General features: G+C 48.4%; 1 protein-coding gene across 1 annotated transcript; it reads right to left on the bottom strand.

Moving 5' to 3' along the window:
• Positions 1–4,233: 4,233 nt before the first annotated feature.
• On the bottom strand, positions 4,234–27,181 carry IRX6 (iroquois homeobox 6). Its single transcript, XM_056862754.1, has 7 exons — positions 27,137–27,181; positions 24,591–24,845; positions 15,710–15,822; positions 13,661–13,968; positions 11,844–12,467; positions 5,917–6,034; positions 4,234–4,442 (listed from the first exon to the last, which is right to left on the bottom strand). The coding sequence occupies exons 1-6, from the start codon at positions 27,179–27,181 to the stop codon at positions 5,922–5,924; spliced, it is 1,458 nt and encodes a 485-aa protein (XP_056718732.1). The 3' UTR covers positions 4,234–4,442; positions 5,917–5,921.
• Between the last annotated feature and the right edge of the window lie 531 nt (positions 27,182–27,712).

Below are 27,712 nucleotides of genomic sequence, written 5' to 3'. Positions count from 1 at the left end.
TAGCCACCAAGGACCAGTTTATACCTCTGTCTCTGAATGACTACAGTATCCAGTGATCTTAGACATGCAAAAGGGGCCACTGCGGATCAGACATTTTAGGGACAGCTTTCACCTCTCAAGACAATGCTCTTCAATAATTAATAGTCCACTCATTTAGCTGTGCACCACCAAGCGGTTGAGTAATCCAATGAATGATTAAGTAATCCAGTGATTGACAGTTAAAAGGTAAAGGTAGTCACCTGTGCAAGCAACCAGGTCATTCCTGACCCATGGGGTGACGTCACATCCTGATCTTTACTAGACAGACTTTGTTTACAGGGTGGTTTGCCAGTGCCTTCCCCAGCCATTTACACTTTACCCCCAGCAAGCTGGGTATTCATTTGACCAGCCTTGGAAAGATGGAAGGCTGAGTCAACCTTGAGCCGGCTACCTGAAACTGACTCCCGTCGGGATTGAACTCAGGTCGTGAGCAGAGCAGAGTTTTTGACTGCAGTACTGCAGCTTACCACTCTGTGCCACGGGGCTCTAGTGATGGACAAGGCTATGTTAACTGGGAAGACCATGCACTTGTTAACTATGCCAAACTCTGTGTCACGTGTTGACATAAAGGTATGGAAAATGTAGCTTACCTCACATCCAGAAATCTTTTTCTGGAAGTTTCATTAAAGTCTATCAGCTTCCTATGACTTTGGTTTATTGTTCCAATGCAAATCCATTCAATCTTAGGTTTTGTTCACATGATTGAATCTCAGATCTAATGCCATCTTTATATCACGCCAAACAAGGAGGAGGAGGAGGAGTTGGTGTTTATATGTCAACTTTCTCTACCACTTAAGGAAGAATCAAACCGGGTTACAATCACCTTCCCTTCTCCTCCCTACAACAGACACCCTAGGAGGTAGGTGGGGCTGAGAGTGTGTGACTGGCCCAAGATCACCCAGCTGGCTTCATGTGTAGGAGTGGGGAAAGAAATGTAGTTCACCAGATTAGCTTCTACCACTCATGTGGAGGAGTGGGGAATCAAACCCGGTTCTCCAGATCATAGTCCACCGTTCCACTCTTAACCACTACAGCAAACTGTTTCTCCAAAAAGGCTTTACTATGGAATCAATTTCCACATTCAACTGTTTGAAATCTAACCTATGGCTTTTTTTGGGGGGGGGGGGACTGTCACGTTATGGGAGATCAATGGTGATCCCATTAAGTTTTTGAGTCAAGAGAAGAGCAGAGGTAGTTTATCCATTGCCTCCTTCAGTGTAGCAACCCTAGATTTCCTCTGTGGTCTCCCATCCAAGTATAACCACAGCTGACCCTGCTTAACTTCCAAGATCTGAGGAGATGGGGCTAGTCTGGTGAGGGCCAAATGTAGAATAACAGAGTTAATACATTCATAAGTGACCCTGTATTATGGGTCAGCCTGTTGAAGCTTCTTCCAGAGATCAGTCTACTGAGGCTTCCTCAGTAGTAGAAGAGCTGAAAACAGCTGCCAGTGACAGGGAGGAACCACAGCAGACAGAGCAAGTGCAGGCAGATGACTGTGCCCCAGGCCTACAACCACCCAGAGCAGAGGATTCACCTGGACCCAGCAGCAGTCCCCCACACCAAAGGGGTTGAACCCTCCTCCTCCACCATAGGAGAAGTGCAAGATTGCAAGCTCTACTGAGAACCATGCCAGCTGACAGCGTTGAGGAGGATGAGCTTCCTCTGGCAAGGACTGCTGAGTCAGAGGAATCAGCAACAGCTGAGTCCTCTTGGACTTTTTAAACAAATGTTAGCAGTCAGGCTGCTGTGGGAACAACTTGTGTTTTCACTCTGTGCTACTAACCTGAAACCCTTTGTGTATCTTTGACTTTGGATTGGACTTTGACTGTTCTCTTGCACTGCATTTACCTGTTTCTGACCCTCAGCTTTGAACTCGTACTTCTTGTGACCACGCTCCTCTGGTCCTGGGACCTGACACCCTGCCTCTATAAGTAGTTCCATTTAAGTGGGTGGAGGTCCACTTAGGTTGCCCCATGCTTGCCTCCCATAAACACATCTCTTCAGCATTGATCAGTTCTGATTGATGAAAGCAGACTCTGTTGGGCCATATTGACCCCAAATGACTTAATGTAAAAATACCAACCCCTGTGAACTTGGGGGAAAGCTGGTATAGAGTTGATCTATAGATGACCTCTTAATTAGCACTGTGATTAAATTATGGGTACAACTTGTAGATACAGGGGAAACAAAGCCATATTCTTCCTTTTGCCTCCTCTTGGCTTGATAGTCTGTGCCGAAAGTGTCTAGTGACACTTTTAATTAAAGCCAAAGAATGCAGAGGGTTGTGTCCCTTTCTGTTTCACCCTTGTCAAATGCGGAGTTGCTCTTTTTAATGAATGAGGACAGCGACCCCTTGACAAAGCCCTACTTTTGCCTGCTCCTGAACATGGTTATTCTTCCCCAGAATGAAGCATGGAAAGCTCTGCTCAGCTTGCCAGGCATAGATGCCAAGGAGGGGCGAGTGTCATGTCCGGACCTTACAAACTCTACTAGAGACCAGAATGAAAAAACCATAAAAGACCTTTGTAGCCCAATTCAACCACCAGCCCATCAAAAGAAGAGTGGCCTCAGAAGCATGATAAGAGCAGAGATGGAGCCCGAAACTTGGCCCAGCTGTCAAGTCAACCCAATCTTCCCAAAAGCCTGCCCCTTGTGGTAACCCAGCCCCACTTTCCGGAGATCACCAAAGGACCCACCAGGTGCGTTTCAGGTTGTTTCCTCCACCCCTCCCCAAATAAGATTATCTTCCAAACTGTATTGAAACTATTGTTCCAGCTTTACATCATAGACATAAGCTTCTTATCAAAGCTGTGACTACTGTTCACGTATCGAAGAAAAATCCATTTGCTCATATCTAGCTTTTTAAAGAGATGTCATTGTACATGAAGAATTGATCTTCTTCAATGTGAGGTTAACCAGGTCATCAGCTTCAGAACTGCTGAGGGTCTTGCATCCCCTGCTCACCTGATCCCCTGTGTTTTCACCTCCCCCTTTCATACAGCCGTCTGTTGGCACTTTTCAACCCATTCCTTAAGAAATTCATCTCACCATGCTGGAACTGGCCTGCAGTCAAGACAAGACAGAATGCCATAGGAGGGTGTCGAATTGTTTTCTGTTGCCCTAGAAAGTCGGACCAGAAGCAACGGGTTGAAATTAAATCAAAAGAATTTCTGTCTAGACATTAGGAAGAATTTTGTAACAGTTTGAGCGGTTCCTCAGTGGAACAGGCCTCCTCGGGAGGTGATAAGCTCTCCTTCCCTGGAGGTTTTGAAGAAGAGTTTAGATGGCCATCTGTCAGCAATGCTGATTCTATGACCTTAAGCAGATGATGAGAGAGAGGGCATCTTGGCCATCTTCTGGGCATGGCATAGGGGTCATCGGGGGTGTGGGGGGAGGTTGTTGTGAATTTCCTGCATTGTGCAGGGGGTTGGACTAGATGACCCCGGTGATCCCTTCCAACTCTGATTCTAATGTAGAGTGCATGCATGCAGAAGATGCCCAACTCTAACAAAAAAAGACCTCAAGGGAGCTTTGGGAAAACCCAGTCAGGGCTGGCAATATTGGACCAATGGTCCGGTGCACTGTAAGGCAGCTTTATATGTACAAAGAAATATCAAAGAGACTGTTGGAAGGCCCCACCATCCTGCCCCCCATGACTAATATCCAAGCATAACAAAGCTCATTTGCACACCTTTCCGCTCAAGTTCACAGTTTTGTTCAACAGAGCTCATTTGGCTGATTTTTAATTAGAGACTTTGAAAAATACTTTCCGTGGTATCTTTGTACAAGGACAGGGAATAAACAAACTTGCATTTTGCACTACGAAAGAATCCCCTTCAGAGTACAAGACAACATGGCTGACAAGAACATCTTATTTAAAAAAAAAAAAGACAAAAGGGTAAGGAAAAAAAGTCAAGGACAAGGACTGAAAGAAAGGGAGAAAGCCCCATATCCCATGCAGACTTCTAGGAGAGAGAGACCCAAATGTTCAAGAATCATATTGATAGCTTGCATTTAAAAAAGAAAAAGAAAACTACAGGTCTGTGATGGAAGCCAAGATCTTCCTGAATGCATTTATTGAGACTTGCTGGAGATGGAGACTTCAGTCTGGCATAACCAGGTGGCTCAGTGCACAGGGCACGTTCCTACAAAGTAGCAGAAACAAATCCCTACTGTTCCTTTCTGGCTGGGCTTTGGGTGGTGACCCTGGAGAGCTGTGCATATGGGAGAGGATCCCTTCGCCACCACTACCATGAGGACGAAACTGTAGCTGCAGTTCATGCTTTGAAGGGCGTGAAGAGAGAGAAAGAGAGAATTTGCATTGGGAGTGATGGACAACTTCCTGGGAAAGCCTGGAGGTTCTGAACCTTCTTGAGAAGTTTTTCCAATGCTCGATTAGCCTGAGAAAGAGAGAGGAGATCAAAAGCTCACTCGGGTTCAGTGAGAGGTGTATGCTAAAGGTTGTGTGAACCTGTCCCTCTTACCCACTTACTGAGAAACTGCTGAGAGCTGCAATCTGGAGCCAAAATGGCTCCAAACTAGACCCTACCTTCTCAACTTTATTTCTTCAGGGCACATATGACATTTTGGGGATGAGGGGCTTGGTTCCAGCCATGCACAAGCCGAAACATAAAGGGACTTAGCAAAGTTCTGCTTTTGCAAGATCTTATGCAACACGTAACACTACGGTTGCCAGCCTCCAGCTGAAGATCTCCTGCCATTACAACTGATCTCCAGCCAATAGAAATCAGTCCCCCTGGAGAAAATGGCTGCTTTGGCAATTGGACTCTATGGCATTGAAGTCCCTCCCCTTCCCAAACCCTGCCCTCCTCAGTCTCCACCCCAAAAACCTCCTGTTGGTGGCAAAGAGGGACCTGGCAACCCTACGTAACACTTTCTTCCCAGAAATTGGTTGCACAAGTTCTTGCACAAGAGAAAATACAAATGGTGATGCAATAAATTTGCCTTGACGGAAGTGTCTATTGAGGTCTTCTCCTTGTGTTTCCAGGTGCACAAGAGCTGTAGTGCAAGCAGACATTTTATGATGGACCCAACCCCATTGTTGTGATTAGTTGCAGTGGCATCAAGGTTTAAAAACAACGACAGGCCCCTTGTCCCAAGGAAATGACAATCTAATGTTGGTTGTGAGGGGCACATCAGGGGAGGGGGAGAGATTGAGGTATGTGCCAAAGTGACATGCAAGAGAGAAAGGGGATGGAAGAAGGAGGGAGCAAGGATCTAAGGGACAAGGAGGAAACACCGTAGGAGGCAGAATTATGACTGTGTTTTCAAACACCTGACATGCATAGATTGGTAACATTAAAACCCATTGAGATTTTTTAAAAATCTATTGCCTTCTTAATTTGGGCACCTTTTTCATTGATCACAACATTTTAATTGATCGCTCAAAGTTGCAGACTAGGGAAGCGCAGGGTGTTCGCGGATGTCTCAAACAGGCCTTCCTCTGCTGCAGGATTTTGGCGCATTCGAACATGGAAGGGAAGGTGTGTGTAAGCCGGTTTGATTCTCCCTTAAGTGGTAGAGAAAGTCGGCATATAAAATCCAACTCTTCTTCTTCTAAATAAAACTATCTTCAACTGCCTCCTGAAGATCAAAAGTGAGGGGGCTGGGTACACCTCCCTAGGGAGGTTGTTCCATAATCATGGGGCTGTCGCCAAAAAGGCCCTCTCTTCTGTACCTGCCAATCAAGCTTCTTTGATTGATGGGAACGTCAGGAGGGCCTCTCGCTATGATCTTCATTCCCAGGCAGGAACATATGGGAGAAATAGAAACACGTGGTGCCTTTGGAGGAAACCCAATGGGAAAGCATTCTGCGCATTCAGGTGTTACAGTACAAATTCTTCCGATACTTACCTGCCTCACCTCTTCAGCACTGGCCTGAAAGCTGTTCGGAGTTTGTCCTTGTGCTGACTGAGACAAACTTCGCTCAGATCTACAGAACCATGAGTGGCTCTTACAGTTCTCCCAAACCCTGTTTTAACAAAGGAAAACACAATGCCTTACTGGATCACAGGCAGCTGTCAGCCCTCCCAGCCTCTGACAGAAAGAACCCACTCAATACCCTTCTTTCCTTCATGAAACACCTAAGCACATTAAACAGTTATACCTTCCCAGGAGCCTCAAATGCAAAAGAGGCTGCCCACCATGTCTCTGCATGAGTCTGTGCCCTTCTGCTGAGCTTGGGTCCTTTTTGACAACAGGCAGCTGTCAAGATGCTTCATGGAGGGACCATGGCTCAGTGGTAGAGTGTCTGCTTTGCACACATAAAATGCAAAGGAGGCTGCCCACCATGTCTCTGCATGAGTCTGTGCTCTTATACTGAGTTTGCCTCCTGCTTGAACACAGAAAGCCCTACATTTGATTCTTAGCATCTCCAGTTAGTAGTAAGTGATGGGAAAGTCTACTGCCAGTCACAGTAGATAATTCTGACCTTGAGAGACCACTAGTTCACACGCTATGGTAAACACACACACACATTCTGCAGGTACTTTTGCTTATCTGTTTGCAAGGAAGCGCCAACACATGACCACTTTACAACTGATACTGGGGGCCTACCTGAATAAATGGGTTTAAATCACAGGTTCAGCTGTGCAGGCATTGAATGTAACATGATAATTCCTCAATGCATGTACAAAGAAGAAAAAAACCAGTGTACTGCACATGGATTGTATGTGTGCTCACTGTAACTTGCAAACAGGAGTGAGGGTAAGGAAGCTTCATGTGCATGTCTGCAGATGCACTTCACGTATATGCATATACGCTTATGCAGAAACCAAATGAAATGGGCTACAAATTCTTTTTAAAAACCCTTAAAAGTAAGGGGGGGACATGCTATGTCTTTCATGCTTGAATTGCTCCATTTTGGATTGTGCAATATGTAATTTTTAAAGCTGTGAAATATTTAACTTTTAGATTTATCAGTGTTTTAACAAAAATTTGTATGTATTGTTGTGTTGTTTTAATGGAGGGAATTGTATACGGTTGTTGTTAAGGTGCAAGATGTAAGCCGCTCTGAGCCCGACCTTAGTTGGGGAGGGTCGGGGTATAAGTCTAATAATTAATAAAATGAATAAAATTAAATTTTAATCCAGAAAACAATGTGATGCAGCTATCAGACATTTGGGAGATATATCCTCCCAGGTCAAATAGCTTTTTAACAGCCCAGCAAAAGGACTCCTAAGAGAGGATCACAGTCTCCCTCCCTCCACCTCCTAAACCTCCCATTATTTATAAGAATCATTTAAAAATGCAAATAATAAATACACATATATATTAAACACACACACTGAACAAGAAGGGGTATAACACAACATTGAAAGGCATTGGTGGAAAAAAATGCCCACTCTGTACAGAACAGAACAATGGCTATATTATGTTGGCTCAGTTTTTGGTCAGACCCTGAGACTTGTCTCCAGCTGTGGCCAGATCCAAAGGCTTCAGGGAGATCAGGTTGCTAATGGAGAGTGCCATCCTAACAACATGTGCGTGTGTGTGTTAAGTGTCGTCAAGTCGCTTCCGACTCATGGCGACCCTATGAATCAACTTCCCCCAAAAGTCCTATCTTTAACAGCCTGGCTTAGGTCTTGCAAACTGAGGACTATGGCTTCCTTTATAGAGTCAATCCATCTCTTGTTGGGTCTTCTTGTTGGGGAGGGGCCATGGCTCAGTGTCAGAGCATCTGCTTGGTATGCAGAAGGTCCCAGGTTCAATCTCCGGCATCTCCAGTTAAAGGGATTAGGCTGGTAGGTGATGTGAAAGACCCCTGCCTGAGACCTTGGAGAGCCGCTGCCGGTCTGAGTAGACAAGACTGACTTTGATGGACCAAGGGTCTGGTTCAGTATAAGGCAGCTTCATGTGTTCATGTTTGTGTTCCGCTTTCCCTGATGCCTTCCACTTTTCCTAGCGTGATTGTCTTTTCCAGTGACTCTTGACTTCTCTTAATGTGACCAAAGTATGGCAGCCTCAGTTTAGTCATTTTAGCTTCTAGGGCTTGATTTGATCTAGAACCCACTTGTTTGTTCGTTTTTTGCCAGTCCACGGTATCCATAACACTCTCCTCCAACACCCTAAAAACATATGACTGAAAAAAGGAATCAATTCCCGATTGATTATTCTCTACTTCCATGGCATTGACTTAACCATTATAAGTACAGGAATCTCCAAACTATAACTGTTAGGCTGGAAAGACTATATAGAAAAATAAATCCACACATTTTGTGAGCCTGGTGGCCCATCAACTCAATTTGTCATATAAGTGGATTGATTTGCACCAGTTCTGTTCCTATCTTCCTAAGACTACTTCTGTTCATTTATAAGGATGCATATTACCTAGACCACCAAAAAGACAAATCAGTGGGTTCTAGACCAAATCAAGCCTGAACTCTCCCTAGCTCAAATTACTTAACTGAGGCTATCGTATTTTGGTTACATTATGAGAAGACAAGAGTCAGTCGAATAGACAATCATGCTAGGAAAAGCTGAAGGCCACAGGAGAAGAGGAAGCCCCAATATGAGATGGATTGAGGCCATAAAGGAAGCCATGGCCTTCTATTTGCAAGACCTGAGCAAGGCTGTTAACGATGGGACATTTTGGAGAAGAAGAAGAAGAAAAGTTCGTTTTTATACCCTGCTTTTTCTCTGCCTTTTAAGGAGTCTCAAAGTGGCTTACAATTACCTTTTCCCCCCTCCCCACAACAGGCATCTTGTGAGGTAGGTGGGGCTGAGCGAGTTTGGAGAGAACTGAGACTAGCCAAACATCATCTAACAGGCTGTACATGGAGGAGTGGCGAATCAAACCCGGTTCTCCAGATTTGAGTCCACCGCTCTACTACATCACACTGGCTTTCTTAATTAACAGGATCTGGTGCCTGTATTTATGCTCCCTTGTTGCTATTTTACTATGCCAATAAAGGTATCTTAATCTGAATTAACAGGATCTCCATGAGTAGGAAGTGACTTGATGGCACTTAACGCACACACATGTTCCAATATGCGACAGGAGTACAAAGGGTTTCGCCCTGAATGAGAAAAGCTCCTATAAGAAGGGATTGCACATAAAAGTCCACATGCCACAGAAGGTCTATCCAACAGGCTCTGCTTATGGTGTCTTCTGGTCTCCAGGTCCTTGAAGAAATGGTCTGAAGCCATTCCTTCTTACCAATTGCTTGGGAAGGGACATAGAGCTGCCTAAGACCATCTAGCTCTAAGAGAGCCATCGTGGTGTAGTGGTTAAGAGCAGTGGTTTGGAATGGTGGACTCTAATCTGGAGAACCGGGTTGGTTTCCCCATTCCTCCACATGAAGCCAGCTGGGTGACCTTGGGCTAGTCACAGCTCTCTCAGCCCCACCTACCGCACAGGGTGTCTGCTGTGGGGAGGGGAAGGGAAGGGAAAGCAATTGTAAGCTGGTTTGATTCTTCCTTAAGTGGTAGAGAAAGTCAACATATAGAAACCAACTCTTCTTCTTCTAGCTCAATCCATTCTATTTGGTAATGGCTCTCTGAGGCTTCAGGCAGAGAATTTTGCCAGCACCTGCCACCTGTGGTCCCTTTCTTGGAGATGATCGGGACCGAACCTGGGACCATCTGCATGCCAAGCATCTGCTCTCCCCCTGAGTCACTGCCTCTTCCTGTTACCTTTTTGAGCTAATAGATCTCTATGTTGCTTATTCCATGTGCTGTGCAAGCCAGTTATGCTTCAGATGCTGGACTAGGGTTGGGAAGATCTGTGGTCGAATCCCTACTCCACGATGAAGCATTGGATTATCCCATCTCTCTTTCAGTCAAGCCTCATTCACTGGGTTCAGGATAAAATGGTACAGAGGAGAATGATATAAGCTGCCCTCAGCAACTTTGTGAGCTTTTCGGAAATGTAATAAATAAACTAAGTGCCAAATCAGTGTTTGTAGTTACATGAAGAATTAGTTGGTTGGCTGTTCTGGACATCCACTGGAACCTGTGTCCTAAAATGACTTCCAGGCCCTCTCTGTTAACTTTTAGGCATATGGAAGGCTTTTTTTATATGTCATTGTAGGAGGAGGAGGAGGAGAATTGGTTTTTATATGCTGAATTTCTCTACCTTTTTTATGAACAATCAAACTGGCTTACAATCTCCTTCCCTTCCTCTCCCCACAACAGACACCTTGCAAGGTAGGCGAGGCTAAGAGATTTTGAAGAGAAATGTGACCAGCACAAGGGTCACCCAGCAGGCTTCATGTGGAGGAGTGGGGAAAACAACCCGGTTATCATGATCAGAGTCTGTTGCTCATGTGAAGGAGTGGGAAATCAAACCTGGTTCTCCAGATTAGAGTCCACCGCTCCCAACCACTACACCACACTGGCTCTCGACTACTTAATTCCACTACTCTTCTGCCCACTATTGTCTCTCTTCTTAATTTGATTGTGCTTTGCAATTCTGTGTGTGTGAAAAGTGCCATCAAGTTACAGCTGACATCCCCAGCAAGGGGATTTCAAGGCAAGGGAGAACCAGAGGTGGTTGTCCATTGCCTTCCTCTGCACAGTCTTCCTCGGTGGTCTCCCTTCCAGCTATTGACCCTGCTTATCTTCCGAGATATGACAAGATTGGGCTGCCACCCCTCCCTTTGCACTTTTAGGTGTGAGTTTTTTTATATGTTTCATAAACCTAGAGAGCTAGCTTTGCCACTGAAAAGAAGGTGTAGCCAGCATGGTGTAGCGGTTAAGAGTCGGGGTTAGGAGTGGCGGACTCTAATCCGGAGAACCGGGTTGGTTTCCCCACTCCTCCACATGAAGCCAGCTGGGTGACCTTATTTATTTATTATATCAATCTTATAACCCGCTCTACCCTGGCAAGCCTTGGGCTAGTCACAGTTCTCTTAGAGCTCTCTCAGCCCCACCTACCTCACAGGGTGTCTGCTGTGGGGAGGGGAAGGGAAGGTGATTATAAACCGGTTTTATTGTTCCTTAAGTGGTAGAAAAAGTCAGCATATAAAAACCAACTCTTCTTCTTCTTCTACATGGATGGCATGATCCAGCTAAAGTCATGCACCATTAAATCCCATCCATTTCTGCAAGAGAGGGAAGTGCATGCATAATACTTTCCCAGTCGTTCCAGTGGCTTAAAAATGATTTCACTTTGGCCAGATCACACCATAAATAAAATGACAACCAAATGGCCTCATTAAATACATTAGCTGTACCTTATTAGATATATTATCTGTAGCTAAGCAGTGTTGGCCGTGGTCAGTACTTGGACCACCGAGGAAGACCAGGGTTGCTATGCAGAGGAAAATAAGGCCAATCCACCTCTGCTCCTCCCTTGCCTTGAAAATCCCATTGGGCGTTAGCATAAGCCAGTAACAACTTGACAGCACTCTATTATTAAATTCATTGACGTGGTCTTTGAGGGATTTCCACCCAACGGTATGACCTTCTTCTTTCTCTTTCCTGGGAAGGCAGACTTGGTTAATCTATTTTGCTATCCCTACCTTCAGTGATGCCCCTGGCTGCCAATTTCTGCCACCATCCCATCATACTGACCCGGAGTTGGAGCAGATAAATTTCCTTCTCTCCATTCCCCCGGCATCTTTAACCATAGCCCGGCAAGCCATGCATGCTTGATAGGGCTTTTCCACCCCTTGCGAGGGTGACTTCCAATGACTTGACGCCACCAAAAAACTTACAGCAGGAAATTAAAAGGTTCCCGGGCAGTAGCACCATCCAGCTTTCTGATGCCACCCGAGCTCACCACCCAAGCATTGCTTCTGGGTACGGGAGGAAGGGGTAAAGCCCAAGACGATAACTACCTTCAGCTCCAGCTGAATACTGACAGGTCTCCCCCAGCATGGGGTAGGAAGCACAGTTTAGAGAGATGGACTGCAAGTTGAAAGCGGAATTCCTAAAGATTTTGGTCGGTTGGCTCAGCTCCTCCAGGGCCTTGTCGTGAACGGGCTGCGTTCTGACCAGGCCACCCAGTGTCTTCTCCTCGCCGCATTGTCCTCCGGCCCCAGGGAGCCTTCCCCTGAGCACTAAACAATCTGGACTTTCTGTCCTTTGACCGGGGTTGACCGCGGGTCCCACAACCACGTTGGCGCCTGCCGTGTGGGCCAAAGACCAAATCCTGGGCTTCTCGGGAGTTTCGTAGGATTGGCCGTGACCGCTGAGACTGCTCGCTAAGGTGACCCCCTTGTGGCTCAGGAAGTCCCCGGAAGATGCCAAATCACTTTTGGCGCAGGAGAACACCCGGAAATGGCTGGGTGGGGTCAAGCCACAGTTGCTTTTCTCACACTCGGCCAAGGTGCTGTCGATGACGAGTGGCCGGTCTTGATGGGGATGTTTGAGCTCATTTTCGGCCTTGGTCTCTGGTTCCTCATCATCCATGTCCTCCAGGTCGCTCAGCCGTAGCTCCTTTTCTTTGCAGCTTTTGGGATCTGCATTTTCAGAACAGAAGGGGGTGGGTGGATGAAAGCAAGAGGTCACTTTGGCACAAATTACACTTAGGTAGGCAACATGCAGCGGTGGGAGTAGCCTTGGCTAGCCTGAGCACCTCTGAACTTGGAAACTGAGCAGGGTGGGCCATAGTCAGTACTTGGATGGAAAACCACCAAGGAAGACTAGGATTAAGAACATAAGAACGGCCATGCTGGATCAGACCAAGGCCCATCAAGTCCAGCAGGCTGTTCACACAGTGGCCAACCAGGTGCCCCTAGGAAGCCCACAAACGACTGCAGCAGCAGCATCCTGCCTGCGTTCCAAAGCACTTAATATAATAGGCATGCTCCTCTGATCCTGGAGAGAATAGGTGTGCGTCATGACTAGTATCCATTTTTACTAGTAGTCATGAATAGCCCTCTCCTCCATGAACATGCCCACTCTCCTCTTAAAGCCTTCCATGTTGGCAGCCATCACCAGATACTGGGGCAGGGAGTTCCACCATTTTTCGTGCTATGCAGAGGAAGGCAATGGCAAACCATCCCTTGCCCTGAAAACCTTGTCAGGGGTCACCATAAATTAGTTGCAACTTGATAACATGCAAAACGACACTTTGGGTTTCTGAGATGCTAGCATGGAAAGAGTAGCTGTGTTGGTCTAAATTATAACAGCTAAATTCAAGCCCAGTAGCACCTTAGAAACCAACACGATTTTGGGGGGTATGAACTTTCGAGAGGCCAAACTCCCTTTGTCATACCCTAAGAATCTAAGATGCTCCTGGACTTGAATCTAGCATGAAAGTAATAATTCTTAGTATTTGCACATAAGTGCCACCCCCAAGTACTCAAAATATCTCACACATCCTCACAACAATACCCGTTTATTATTTCCCCTGTTTTATAGATGGGGAAAGGACAAAGCCCTAACAGAAGAGAACCTCCATGCTCAGATTCAAGATACCTCTCAAATGAAACCCAGTGTCTGGGACAAACTGCCCAGAATTTTTTTTTCAGAACTGATCTCAAATAGACATCATTTACAGTGCAATCCTAACCAAAGTTACTCCCTTCTAAGCCCATTGAAGTGAACTGGCTTAGACAGGCGTGACTCTGCATAGGACTGTGCTGTTAGAAATGTCAGTAAATGCATGCATGTGTTCTTAGATGCAATACAGACAGACATCCATTCCTACCTTTGTCTTCATTTTCACTGCTACAATCGTCCCCATTCCTCCTGTCATCCTCTCTCCTCTCTTCTCCTGCTTTGTTTTTTGGAGACCAGGTCATCTTGTTCTCTTTCTTGAGTCTCCGCCGGGCATTGGCAAACCACGTTGAGACTTGGGTGAGCGTCATCTTGGTGATGATGGCCAGCATGATCTTCTCACCTTTGGTAGGGTAGGGGTTCTTTCGATGTTCGTACAGCCACGTCTTGAGGGTGCTGGTGGTCTCTCGGGTCGCGTTCTTGCGTCTGGCTGAGCTGCTGAAATCCACGGTTCCATACCTGGCGGGAAGGAAGATCAACACAAACGAGTTGAGAGACACATCTGGTCCAGGCTTTGAGCTGCCAAGATTACTCTTCACCCACCAATGTGAAGAAGTCTTCCATTTAACCTTTCTGAGATTCAGGATATCGTCGTCGTCATCATATGTATTTCTTGTTTTTACTGCATTGTTTTCTAATCTTATTTTTGTATTTCTTACATTTGGGGCACTTTCAATCCACTTTCAAGGCACTTTAACAATCGTTTGCAAGTGGATTTTGCCGTTTCACACAGTAAAATCCAGTTGCAAAGTGCATTGAAAGTGGATAATGTGAAAGCACCCAATGTCTTATACTGTTTTTACTGCATCGTGCTCTTTGTATTTCAGCCTTCTTGCAATGTTTATTATCGATCTTATACTGTTCCAAAAACATTGCTAAATTGTGTAATCACTAAATAACCTTAGACAAGGAACCAGTGTGGTGTAATGGTTACAGTGTTGGACTAGGATCTGGGAAATCCAGCTTCGAATCCCCCCTCTACCGTGGAAGCTTGCTGGGTGACCTTGGGTCAGTTACCTACTCTCAGACTAACTGACCTCAAAGGGTTGTTGTGAGGATAAAACAGAGGAGAGGAAAATGATGTAAGCTGCCATTGGAGAGAAAGGTGGGGATATAAATAAAAAACAACAACAAAAAAGATACAGTAAAATAAATGGAAATGAATGCAACAAAAATGAAAATACATGAAAATAAATACAATAAAATTTTACATGAAAATAAATGCAGTTTGAAACATGAGAATTGTAATACAGAATTGCCTTAAAGTGCTTTCATTACAAATCTACTCTTACACACTGCAAGCACTATATATGTGTGTGTGCGTGTGCAAAGTGCCGTCAAGTCACAGCTGACTTATGGCAACCCCTGATGGGGTTTTCAAGGCAAGAGACGAACAGAGGTGGTTTGCTATTGCCTTCCTCTGCATAGCAATCCTGGTATTCCTCGGTAGTCTCCCATGCAAGCCCTAACCAGGGCTGACTCCAGCTTAACTTCTGAGTTCTGATGAGATCAGGCTATAGACAATATAAGCAAACATTTCAGGAGCTTTTTTGGGGGGGCAGGGTGAGGCAATAGTTTAAGCCATCCTGCCATGCCCTCAGCCCCACTGAACAGAATGAAATCCCCCCACACAGAGAATATATGTGCATAGAAACACAGTCCCCCACTCAAGTGCTAGCCTCCCAATTCCCCTGTACATTTTCTTGGAGACTGGCTCCACTGAGTTCAACATGATTTACTGAAAGAAGAACAAGAGTTGGCTTTTATATGCTGACTTTTTCTACCACTTAGGGAAGATTCAAACCGGCTTACTATCACCTTCCCTTCCCCTCCCCACAACAGACACCCTGTGAGGTAGGTGGGGCTGAGAGAGCTTAAGAATGCTGGGACTAGCCCAAGGTCACCCAGCTGGCTTCATGTGTAGGAGTAGGGAAACAAATCCAGTTCACCAGATTAGCCTCCACTGCTCATGTGGAGGAGTGGGGAATCAAACCCGGTTCTCCAGATCAGAGTCCACTGCTCCAAACCACCTCTCTTACCCACTATACCACACTGGCTCTCAGCAAGGGCACCTAGTATTGCAGGCACATTACACTCCCTTGAGGGATGGTCTGAAGCAAGTGGACCAAGCTAATACCAGAAGCTGGATGGGGGTGGCAGAAGCCATCTGCCAAGCTCCCCTGCTGATAGCATGCACTACCTGTCGTATTGGTACTGCCCCAAGGAATGTTCGTAGGTGTAATAAGCAGTGGCAGGCTGTGGGATCCCTGGATGCAAAGTTGAGGCGCCTTCCTTGATCTCGTACTGGGAGTTCTGGAAAGCAAATGGGAAAGATATTAAGGGTCACGGAAGGGTCCCTTCCCACCTTGGGGAGTGGGGAAGGGAGCACATGAACACATGAAGCTGCCTTATACTGAATCAGACCCTTGGCCCATTGAAGTCAGTATTGTCTACTCAGACCAGCAGTGGCTCTCCAGGGTCTCAGGCAGAGGTCTTTCTCCCATCACCTGCTTACCTAGTCCCTTTAACTGGAGATACTGGGGATTGAACCTGGGGCCTTCTGCATTTCGAGCAGATGCCCTACCCCTGAGCCACAGCCCCTCCCCATGAAGCTGCCTTGTTCTGAATCAGACCATTGGTCCATAAAGGTCAGTATTGTCCACTCAGACTGGCAGCTGCTCTCCAAGGTCTCAGTCTGAGGTCTTCCACATCACCTAGCATCTGATCCTTTTAACTGGAACCACTGGGGATTGAACATGGGACTTTCTGCATGCCAAGCAGATGCTCTACCACCGAGCCATGGCCCAGGATGAGAACTAACTCACTAATGACAGTGATACCACATTCATCAGCTGACACTTTTTAAAAAACTCCAGAGTCATTAATCCGGATTAAATACTTCGCTCGGTTCTGGACTCTGGAACGGAGCCGGGTGATGCTTTTCCTGCTCTATTTCTGCCTCCGTGACTGCCAGTAAAGCTCCAAAAGCCAAGAAAACAAACAAATAAATAAAACCAACTTGTAGTGAAGTCTGAATCCAGGGGGGAAAGCACATACCTGATTTGAAATGGGCTTTTAAAAATTGTAGCTCCTACGCCTCCATCCACATGCTACCAGTTTGAGACGATTAATTCTCTTTACTGCCCATTTCATAAAACAAAACAATAAGGTTTGTGCAGCTGCATTTTACACTTGTGGCCCTTAATTCTACATTTCCTCTCCCCCCCCCCTCTTTCTGTCCCTCCTCCCCTACTGGCAAACTTTATGTTGTAAACTCCTTGAGATCAGAGACCTGAATCTTCAGTTTGGGACAGGCAATAGTCAGGTTATTTGATATACCCCCTGTTTCAGATGGGTGGATCTCTGCCCTCCCCCCCCCCCACAAGAGCTTACAATGGAGAGACAGAAAACCACTCATTTAAAGTCTCTTGGATCCCCCTCTTGTGGAATTAGCTGGACATGTTCTGGGCACAATTTTGAACTGGTTTGTTAGTCCTGTTTGATGCATGTTGTAAGGAATAGCCCACAATCGCATCCCGGCTTACTTCCAAGTAATTGTGGCCAGCCACGCAGCTCGATCCTAGCCTCTTTGACTTAGAAATGAACTTCTCCATTCAAGGGAACTTACACACAACCCTTTTTAAAAAGCATTTTCCTGGAAGTAACCCCCCCCCCCCCCATTGCTCCCTTGCTTTCCAGAACCGGTGCCCAGGACTGCAGCTGTGCAGCGTGATTGTCAGCGAGGGCATGCAATCGGACCCGGGATAGCGAGGTGACTTTCGTTTCATCTCTCCTTCCCGTGGGAAGGAAGAGGCAACAGCCAAAAGGCTCGAGAGATCTCCACTTCAAAGTGACTTCCTGATTGTAATCCTGCTCTGATCTTAAGGTGTGAATTCTCTCTCTTGGTATTGGGGAACCTCTGATGTTTTGCATTTCAAAGATGTTACTTGTAAACATGCTAGTGTGTGTACTCTATAAGAATACCCTCCAAATGATTTGGCGCCATTGTAACGTTGTGTTTCATAGGTTACTGTACCCTTCCTTTCAAATAAATTCTACTTTAAACTCTCTGCTAACGTCTGGAGTAAAGTGGATGATTCCTGAGAGGCAACGGAGTCCTAGAACCTGACAGTACGTTACAATCCCAACCTTTTTTGTTTTCGGGTTAGAAGTAGTATTAGGATGTCGGCACCACCCTCGGTCCCGCTCAACGCGGGAGAGGAGCTTCGGCAGACTCCCGCTGATATTGAGGTTGGTCAAGGAGCCGCGACCCCGGAGCAGCGCCCACCCGGGCCTACCGATGTCCCTGGGAGGCCGACGTGGACCCCCCGATTCTCGGAGACCGGGCAGCGGCAGAGAGCAGCGTCAGAACCAGGAGGCGACTTCTACCGGGGACCGCTGGCCGCTTGGTATGGAGAAGGGGAAGGGTGGAAGGACCCCACGCTCGCTCACACCCCGACCCTCACTGCAGAAGCGGCCACTCTGATACGCGGACAGAATCAGATGCTCGTTCTGCAGAATCGGGACCTGCAGACTCAGCTAGATACCTTGCAGCGAGACCTGGCAGCCGTTCTAGGGGCAGTGAGGGGGTTTGGACAGCCCGTGCAACAATCCCAAACGGGTTCACGGCCGACTACAGGACCGCTCGTTGTTGGGGAGGCTCCCACGCCCAGACGCCCTACGGCCAGAGACCTGAAGGTATCTTTCGACGGGTCCAGCTCACAGTTGTCTCACTTCTTACTCCAAATCTCCGGCTTTATGAAGGACCAGGGGGAGACCTTTGCCTCGGAAGAAGCTCGGGTCAGGTATGTGATCAGCCTGCTGGAGAAGGAGGCAGTGGAGTGGGCAGTGACAGCGGCGGAAACTATGCCCCGAGTTTTGGCATCCCTGGATGAGTTCTTGTGCGCTCTACGACGCCGGTTCGAAGACCCCCACCGGGGGGAAAAAGCAAAGATTGCCATGCGTCGTTTGAAGCAGGGAGCCCGCTCAGTAAGTGAGTATGCACAGGACTTTTTATCTTTGTCGTGCAAGATAAGGGAGTGGAGTGAGGCCACAAAGGTCCAGCATTTCCGCGAAGGGTTGCGGTGGGAAGTGCTGGATGGCTGTTTGACTTTGGGAGATCCAGAGTCAGTGGAAGAGTGGGTAAATTTGGCAGCTCTAGTGGAGAACCGCAAGCTTACCCTCCAGTTCTCCAAGGATCGTTCTTCGAAGACGATCCCTATTCCGCCCACGAGAGGGGACAGCGCAGCAGGTCCCAGGCGAGAGGGAAGACATCGAGGAGTCTACAGTCTCGACAGGGCACGTCGGTTCAGGGAGGGAGCTTGCCTTCAGTGTGGGAAGATGGGTCATTTTGCAGCAAGATGTACCAACACGCCGTCAGAAGGGACGAGCAACAGGGCGACACAAGAGCGGGAGGCGACACCACCTCGGAACCTGGAGCACAGGAGAGCGGAGGGGACGAACGGTCGCCGGGGGGCGGCGGCCCTGCAAGCGGAAACCTCATCGGATCGTGGCACCCGAGATAGCTTCCGAAGCCCCTCACCGGCAAAAAACGAGGACGGCCTTCTGTGAGGGAACCGGCACAGAGGGCACCCTTGGAAGAAACCAAACCGGCTCCATGTAGGGTGAGTGACCAGGGAGAGACATTGCTGATACCTGTTGTATTACGAAATCCCCAAGGGGGGGAACCGGTGGCCGTTGTGGCTATCGTGGACTCCGGGTGCTCCCGGACCCTAATTGATCAGGCGGTGGTAGAACGTCTGAGAATTGGGACTCGAGAACTGGATCAACCCTTACATTTCCATCAAATGGATGGGAGTGACCTGCGGGGGGGGCCGGTTCATTTGCACACTCGCAAGATGTGGCTGGGGGTGGGAAACCACTGGGAACAGATCCACTTCACGGTAGTGCCTAAGATTTCCTACCCGGTGGTCCTCGGCGTTAATTGGTTGGCGGGACATAACCCGAGCATTGACTGGGAACAAAGGCGGGTGGTGTTTGGAGCTCCTCAGTGCGAAAAACACAGCCGGGATGATTTACCCGGGGGCGAAGGGGGAAGCGCCGCTGCCTTGGAGGAACCCACGTTGCCCCCAGAATATAGTGATTTCGCAGATGTATTTGAGGGGACGGACTGTGACTTATTGCCTCCTCATCGCACTACGGATTGTGCCATCGAACTGATTAAGGACGTTAAACCGTCCAAGGCCCGAGTTTATGCCATGAGTCCTCAAGAGAAAGCAGTGCTGCGAGAATTTCTGGACAAGAACTTGGAGCGGGGCTTCATACGACCGTCCAAAGCTGCATTTTCTTCTCCCTGCTTCTTTGTGAAGAAGAAAGGTACATCTGATCTCAGACTGTGTGTAGACTATAGGGGGCTTAACGCGATTACTGAAACTAATGCCTACCCCCTTCCCTTAATCCCAGACCTCCTGAGTGTGTTACAGGAGGGTTGTATTTTCTCGAAAATTGACCTGGCGGAAGCCTACTACCGGGTCCGGATCAAGGAGGGGGATGAAGCTAAGACAGCCTTTTCTTGTTGTTATGGGTTGTTTGAATTTTTAGTCATGCCGTTTGGTCTGTCTGGGGGGCCCTCGTGCTTCATGCAATTAATTAATGAGATTCTACACGACCTCCTATTTAAAGGTGTGGTAGTTTTTTTAGACGATTTGCTCATTTACTCCAAGGATCCCGCAGAGCACAGGGAATTGGTGCGGGAGGTGTTGCGTCGTCTAAGGGACAATCATTTGTATGCTAAGTTATCAAAATGTGCATTCAACCAGGACCAATTGTCGTTTTTGGGCTATGTGATCTCGCCACAAGGGTTAAGCATGGATCCGGAGAAAGTGAGGGCAGTGTTAGAATGGGAACCTCCCAGAACTCGCAAACAGGTTCAGCAGTTCTTGGGGTTTGCGAACTTTTATAGAAATTTTATTCAGGATTTCGCTCAAATAGCTTTGCCTATTACTGATTTGCTTAAAACCAAAGGGAAGGGGCAAGGGGCCACTTTTGCACAATACCAGGTACCTTGGACCGCCAGGTGTCAGGCGGCTTTTGAAACTCTTAAGGAGCGCTTTACCTCTGAACCCATTCTGGCGCACCCAGATTGCTCCAGGCCATTCACTTTACAGGTAGATGCCTCGGACAAGGCGATGGGAGGCGCACTCCTTCAGAGGGATGATCAAGGGAGGCTTAGACCCTGCGCATATTTTTCTAAGAAGTTCTCTGGCCCTGAACTCAATTGGCCAATTGGGGAAAAAGAGGCAATGGCGATTAAACATGCACTCACGGTTTGGCGACAGTTCCTGGAGGGGGCTGCCGAGCCCTTTGTGGTATGTACTGATCACCGCAACCTCGAATCTATTTTGGGTCAGCGGAAGCTGTCAGCCAAACAAGTGCGTTGGTCTACCTTCTTCTCTAAGTTTAATTTTACCATCAAACACATGCCTGGGAAAGAAAACTGCTTAGCAGACGGACTGTCTCGCATGCCGCAATATGAGTGTCAGGTTGAGCGGCCGGTGGGTTCTCTTTTCACACGGGAACACCTGGGTTTGACTCCTGAGGGGAATAGTGCAGGAGTTCTGACCAGAGCGCAAAGCCGCGCGGCGGCACAGGACTCGAGTTCGAGTTCCCCTCGTGAAGTGGTCGCTCCCACCTCCTCATCCCCAGCAGTCCCCGGAGAACTCTCAACCACTACCGCTGGGGAGGGGGGGGGAATCTCCCAAATAGAGCGAAGGGACCAGGCTGAAGGGCCGGTACCCACCCCCTTGCCGGGGTCGGATGTCGCCATTCCCCGCCTCTGGGCAGTTCCAGAAAGCCTCCCGGAGGTAGTCAAGAAAAGGTGGGGGGAGGCTCTTCAACGGGAGCGGGAGGAAGAATCTATCCCGTCCCAGATGACGGACAAAAACGGTATCTGTAAGAACAAACATTACGTGCCCAGGGAACTGAGGCGGGAGATATTGGAACGGAGCCACAGTTCAACAATAGGGGGACATTTTGGGTTTGCTAAATCCTTACACCTAATAAGAAGACAGTTTTGGTGGCCTGGGATGCGCCAAGACATCGAAGTATTTATCAAATCCTGCCCTGTGTGCGCAACTAGTAAACGTTTGATGGGAAAACCCCCGGGATTATTAAAGCCCCTAGAAACTCCCGAGGCACCCTGGCGAGTGATTGGGATGGATTTCATAACAGACCTCCCATCCAGTCAGGGGAAGACTGTCCTGTGGGTAATCACGGATCTTTTCTCTAAGCAAGTTCATCTCGTACCGTGTGAAGGGATGCCATCTGCACATAAACTGGCTCGCTTGTTTGTGCACTGCATATTCAAAGTGCACGGATTTCCACGGAAGGTCCTGAGTGACAGGGGCTCCGTGTTTGTGTCCAAGTTCTGGAAAGCATTTTTAGGAATTGTAGGTGTGCAGTTGGGTTTGTCATCTGCCTATCACCCCCAGACGGATGGGCAGACCGAAAGGGTTAATGCGGTGATGGAATGTTATTTGCGTTGTTTTGTTAATTATCACCAAGACAATTGGGTTGATCTGCTGCCACTGGCAGAATATGCCTACAATAACTCGGTGCACTCTGCAACCGGGGTGAGCCCATTCAAAGCAGTTTATGGAATGGATTTTGGACCATTAGGGGCTGTACCCACCCCGCCAGAAGGCGATCCCCCCGAGGTGTCTAAATGGGCTCACACAGTGAGGAACACTTGGCCCTGGCTTGTAAAAAACCTGGAACAGGCTAAAGATAGGTACAAACTACAAGCAGACAAACACAGAACACCTCAGTGGGAATTGAGGGTCGGAGAAAAGGTGTATCTTTCCACTAAGAACCTCAGGTCTTTACGCCCGTGTAAAAAATTGAGCCAACGGTTTGTGGGCCCATTTTCTATCTCCAGAGTTATCAATGAGGTTACGGTAGAGCTGGAGCTACCCAAATCCTTACAAGGGGTGCACCCGGTGTTTCACGTGAGTCTACTTAAACCCTTTCTACAAGCACCAGAATGGCACCCCGAACCCGAAGCGGCAACTCCCATCATGGTACAGGGCGAACGGCACTTTGAAATCTCCAGGGTGCTCGATTCTCGGAGGCGCAGGGGCCGACTGGAATATCTTGTGCGTTGGAAACATTTAAATTCCAGTCACGATGAGTGGGTGTCCGCTGTTCACGTACAGGCTCCAACCCTTGTAGCGGATTTCCATCGCCATTACCCGGACAAACCAGGAAATCTGGAGGGGGGGCCTTTGGGGAGGCGGAGTGTCAGCGAGGGCATGCAATCGGACCCGGGATAGCGAGGTGACTTTCGTTTCATCTCTCCTTCCCGTGGGAAGGAAGAGGCAACAGCCAAAAGGCTCGAGAGATCTCCACTTCAAAGTGACTTCCTGATTGTAATCCTGCTCTGATCTTAAGGTGTGAATTCTCTCTCTTGGTATTGGGGAACCTCTGATGTTTTGCATTTCAAAGATGTTACTTGTAAACATGCTAGTGTGTGTACTCTATAAGAATACCCTCCAAATGATTTGGCGCCATTGTAACGTTGTGTTTCATAGGTTACTGTACCCTTCCTTTCAAATAAATTCTACTTTAAACTCTCTGCTAACGTCTGGAGTAAAGTGGATGATTCCTGAGAGGCAACGGAGTCCTAGAACCTGACAGTGATCCTTCGGCATGTTTGCCAGGAAGGAAGTCTCCACAGAGCTTTCTCCTAAGGAAACGTGCATAGGATCGCAGCCTGACGTTTGCTTGATGCAATGTACCCAGTTGTTTTCTGTAGCCCCAGAAGGTCGGACCAGAATCAACGGGTTGAAATTAAATCAGAAGAGTTTCCATTAGGAAGAACTTTCTAATAGTTGGAGCAGTTCCTCAGTGGAACAGGCTTCCTCTGGAGGTGGTAAGCTCTCCTTCCCTGGATGTTTTTAAACAGAGGCAAGATGGCCATCTGTCAGCAATGCTGATTCTATGACTTTAGGCAGATCATGAGAGGGAGGGCATCTTGGCCATCTTCTGGGCATGGAGTAGAGGGTCACTGGGGGTGAGGGGGGGAGGTAGTTGTGAATTTCCTGAATTGTGCAGGGGGTTGGTCTAGATGACCCTGGTGGTCCCTTCCAACTCTACGATTCATGCACAAGAGGTTTTGCCTTGGATTTGCCACTCTCGAGTCTAGATGCTCATTTTCCCCATCCGACTTCTCAAAACTCAACAATAAGCCCCCATGCAGTTTTGTGAATTCCGATGGAGAAAATGCTCATCTAGAGAGGCATGCCATCGTATTCCCTATTACTATGTATGGGTGTGAAATCTGGACATTGAAGAAAGCTGATAGGAAGAAAGTAGATTCCTTTGAAATGTGGTGTTGGAGGAGAGTGTTATGGATACCGTGGACTGCCCCCCCCAAAAAAAACCCTCACAAATCAGTGGGTTCTAGATGAAATTAAGCCTGACCTGACCCTAGAAGTTAACATGACTATAGTGAGGCAGTGGTACTTTGGTCACATTACGAGAAGACAGGAGTCTCTAGAAAAGACAGTCATGCTAGGAAAAGTTGAGGGCAGCAAGGAAAGTGGAAGACCCAACAAGAGACGGATTGACTCAATAAAGGAAGCCATGGCCCTCAGTTTGCAAGATCTGAGCAAGGCTTTCAAAGATTGGATGTTTTGGAGGACCTTGATTCATAGGGTCGCCATGAGTCGGAAGCGACCTGACAGCACTTAACACAGGCCATTTATGCATGGGAGGTTTTGACTTAGATTTGCTGCTCTCTAAATGCACATTTTTCCCATCCAAATTCTCAAGACAATAAGCCCCCATGCAGAGTTTTGAGAATTCAGATGGGGGAAATGGACATCTAGAGAAGGACAAATCCAAGGCATAGTTTCCCGTGCATAAATGGCATGACACACACAGAGAGAGAGAGAGAGCGGCAAATCCAAGGCAAAACCTCCCATGCACAAGTGGCCTATGATTCTATGAACGTCTGCCCATTTGCTTCCATCAAGCCCTGATTGCTTCCAGCCCGCCCTTGCTCACCAGGGACTAGCGCCTTTTCCCCACCTTCAAACCCCCAGGGAGGTGCAGCCACTCACCAGGGTGGTGTAGAGAGTAGAGGGGTCCCCGTTGTAAGGCAGGTAGTTGGCGTATCCTTGGCTGGCGGCCGCGGCGTAGGGCGAGCCGTACATCCCCAGAGCCGCATTGAGCTCCGTCCTGGATCCGGCCAGCAGGCGGTTCTCGTACGAGGGGCAGCGCAGGGCAGCCGTCGGGGCCGAGCCGGAGGAAGCATCCGACGCGGCTCTGGACGCGGTGTCGCAGCAGGTGGTGGTGGAAGCGGCGGAGACGAAAAACTGGATTGGGGTGGGGGGGAGAGAGAAGGTGAGAAAAGGAAGGGTGGAGGACGACTGTGGCTCAGTGGTAGAGCATCTGCTGGGCATGCGGAAGGTCCCAGGTTCAAAACCCGGCATCTCCAGTTAAAGGGACTAGGCAAGTAGATGATCATAGAATCATAGAGTTGGAAGGGACCACCAGGGTCATCTAGTCCAACTCCCTGCACAATGCAGGAAATTCACAACTACCTCCCCCCACCCCAGTGACCCCCTACTCCATGCCCAGAAGATGGCCAAGATGCCCTCCCTCTCATGAACTGCCTAAAGTCATAGAATCAGCATTGCTGACAGATGGCCATCTAGCCTCTGCTTAAAAACCTCCTGGGAAGGAGCACTTACCACCTCCCGAGGAAGCCTGTTCCACTGAGGAACCGCTCGAACTGTTAGAAAAGATGTGAAAGACCTCAGCCTGAAACCTGGAGAGCCGGTGCCGGTCCGGGTAGTCAATACTGACTTAGATAGACCAAGGGTCTGATTCAGTAGAAGGCAATTCATGTGTTCATGTGTTCAAGACGGGGGTCTGTGCAAGGAGGAAGGGGGGACCACCGCATGGGCCTCCGTTTCGGGGTCGGGCGTCTGGGAAGGTCCCAGGTTCGACCTCCAGACAGTGTCACGGCTCAGGTAGTGAGGGATGCCGAAGACCCCCGAGCCAAGACTCAAAAGCTGCTGCCGGTCAGTGCAGACAAGCTCGACCCGGCTCGACTCCGGCTGAAGTCGCTTCGGGCGCGCGCGGTGGTGTGTTCCGAGCCAAAGCGACCTGCCCAGCTTCTTTCCGGGGAAAACGAGGGTAGGATCCTCTCAGGATCCAAGGAGAGCCACCATCCGAGAAGACAGGAGACAGGTCTAAGGAACGGCCTCGAGGAACCTGCAGGAAGCCACTAGTAAATGCAAATAAAAATGCAATGCATTTCTTGCGCCCTTCGCGATCCTGACGACCGACCCGAAAGGGGAAGAGAACTTACCATCTTGGCAAGAATCTCGCCCGATCTCCCCTTCTGTCCTCCCCACTCCATCATATTGAACTGGAGGGGGGGGGGCGCATCGCAGTTTTAATAACTGCGCAGGAAGTATGCGGTAGGTTAGGAAATAAGCTCGCGGGACGAAGTTGGACAGATCCCTCCCCAAGCAAAACGCACACAGGGTTTCAGGCAATTTAAAAAACACATACACATTTATTTATTTTTTTACAAAGGTAGCAAAAAAGTAGGGGTGCACCTGATCTCAGATGAACACGTCGTCCCTCGGAGATAAATGATGGCTCGGTTTTTGCAGCGGGCGTGTGTGAACACACACGCACGTGCAGAAATATCCACGCCAGGATACAGGCAGGGGCTCGTCTCGGAAACACAAATAAAATCCGTCCGAAAACCGAAGACGACGGAACCCGCCGGCCTAAAGAAGGCTCAGTCGGGAAGTCAGCGCCTTGCTTTCCAACCGAGGGGCTTACTTTCGAGTAGGCGCGCACGGGGATGCAGACTCCCACCGCGTATATTGGCCAGGGCCCTTCGAACGGACCTGGCTCTACGTCGGCGCCCCAGCGTAAGAACCTTCCGGCAGGTCTACTCGGGAGTAAATCCCGCGTGAGCCACTGACGCAGGATTTCAACACAGTGCCTTTAGGATTTCATCCATGGCTATCTGATTCTGGTAGTATTTTTTGTGTGTCGGAGTGGCGGGGGGAGCTAATTGGTAAGTTATCCCAAAAATAGACTTTTCTGGAAGAAAGTCTGGAAAACTGGTGGTCTCAGGTAGGAATTAAGCCTTTCCCCCCACCCACCTTTCCGTCCGGCTCTCTCTCCCTCGCAGGCGCGGCCGCCTTTAACTTTGCAGATCAATACCAGATTTGCAAATGAGTTCAACTTCAGGGTTTCTTCTCGTCCTCCACCCGCCCCCCCCCCCCAATAAGCAACTTGCTTCCACTTCGAAGAGGGGGTGGAGAAAGCAAGCTGCGGGCTTCTTCGAGAGCCGTTCCCATTGAAGTCAGTGGGATTCCTTCCGCGTAAACCTTCTGCGGCAAGATTTTTTTTTTATTTAAAAAATCTCTCGCGGTGGTTCCCAGACAGGGACAAAATGTAGATCAAAGCTAAATAAAAGTGTGGGTGTCTCAGCATCCCCCCTCCCCCCAGATTGTCTTTAAAAAGAAAAGAGAAAGTTCTTGTTATTTAAAAAGAAGAAATTAAAATAAAGAACACCTGGGATTCAATGGCCCTGCAAAGAAACGGTTCAGAGAATCAATGGGGCATTTGGACTTACCTGAGAAGCCGTGCTGTAAGGGTATCCGAATTGGGAAAAAGACATCGCGGCGCTCCACGGTTGGCTCCCGAGCAGGAGACGGGCTACCCCCCCCTCCTTCCTCCCAAATCCTCTACCCCTTGGCCTCTCCCCCCCTTCTTCCGATACGCCTTTTCACACACCCATGGCCCCCTCGCCTCCTCGAGCGTGACGATCCGTTATTGTTATTATTTATTTCGACCCCCCCCCCCACAACGAACCACGTCAATTATAAATGATGGCTCGCCGGCATCTGCAGAACAGCGCCTTCCAGCCTCTCTTCCCAATCCTTCCTCATGATGGGTGTGTGTGTGTAAAAACCCAGCCTAAATATATAGATAATATATAGGTAGCTAGAGATATATAATCTATAGAAGGCGTGCGTGGGGGGGGGGGTCTCCCTTACAGAGAAAAGAGAGTTGCGTTGGGGAAGATGGGGGGAGGGGTTGCAAAGAAATTGGGGGTGGAGGGGCTGCAAACGTCAAGGCTGGTGAGCGGCGGAGTTGGCTGGGATTGTTTCACCGCCGCGTACCGGCTCTTCGGCGGGTCTGGGTCCCC

The sequence above is a fragment of the Euleptes europaea genome, chromosome 17 (assembly GCF_029931775.1).
Source record: "Euleptes europaea isolate rEulEur1 chromosome 17, rEulEur1.hap1, whole genome shotgun sequence".
Classification (NCBI taxonomy): domain Eukaryota; kingdom Metazoa; phylum Chordata; class Lepidosauria; order Squamata; family Sphaerodactylidae; genus Euleptes; species Euleptes europaea.
The sequence above is the reverse complement of the archived record's forward strand: the minus strand, read 5'-3'. Positions and strand labels throughout refer to the sequence as shown.

What these genes read in the sequence shown, in the direction of transcription:
- IRX6 (XM_056862754.1), bottom strand. Translation starts at nt 27,181, where the DNA reads ATGTCTTTTTCCCAATTCGGATACCCTTACAGCACGGCTTCTCAG. An exon ending in CAGTGAAAATGAAGACAAAG is followed by an intron (nt 12,468 to 13,660) that starts GTAGGAATGGAT and finishes CTGAAAATGCAG; the next exon opens with ATCCCAAAAGCTGCAAAGAA. An exon ending in GTATTCAGCTGGAGCTGAAG is followed by an intron (nt 6,035 to 11,843) that starts GTAGTTATCGTC and finishes TTGTTAAAACAG; the next exon opens with GGTTTGGGAGAACTGTAAGA.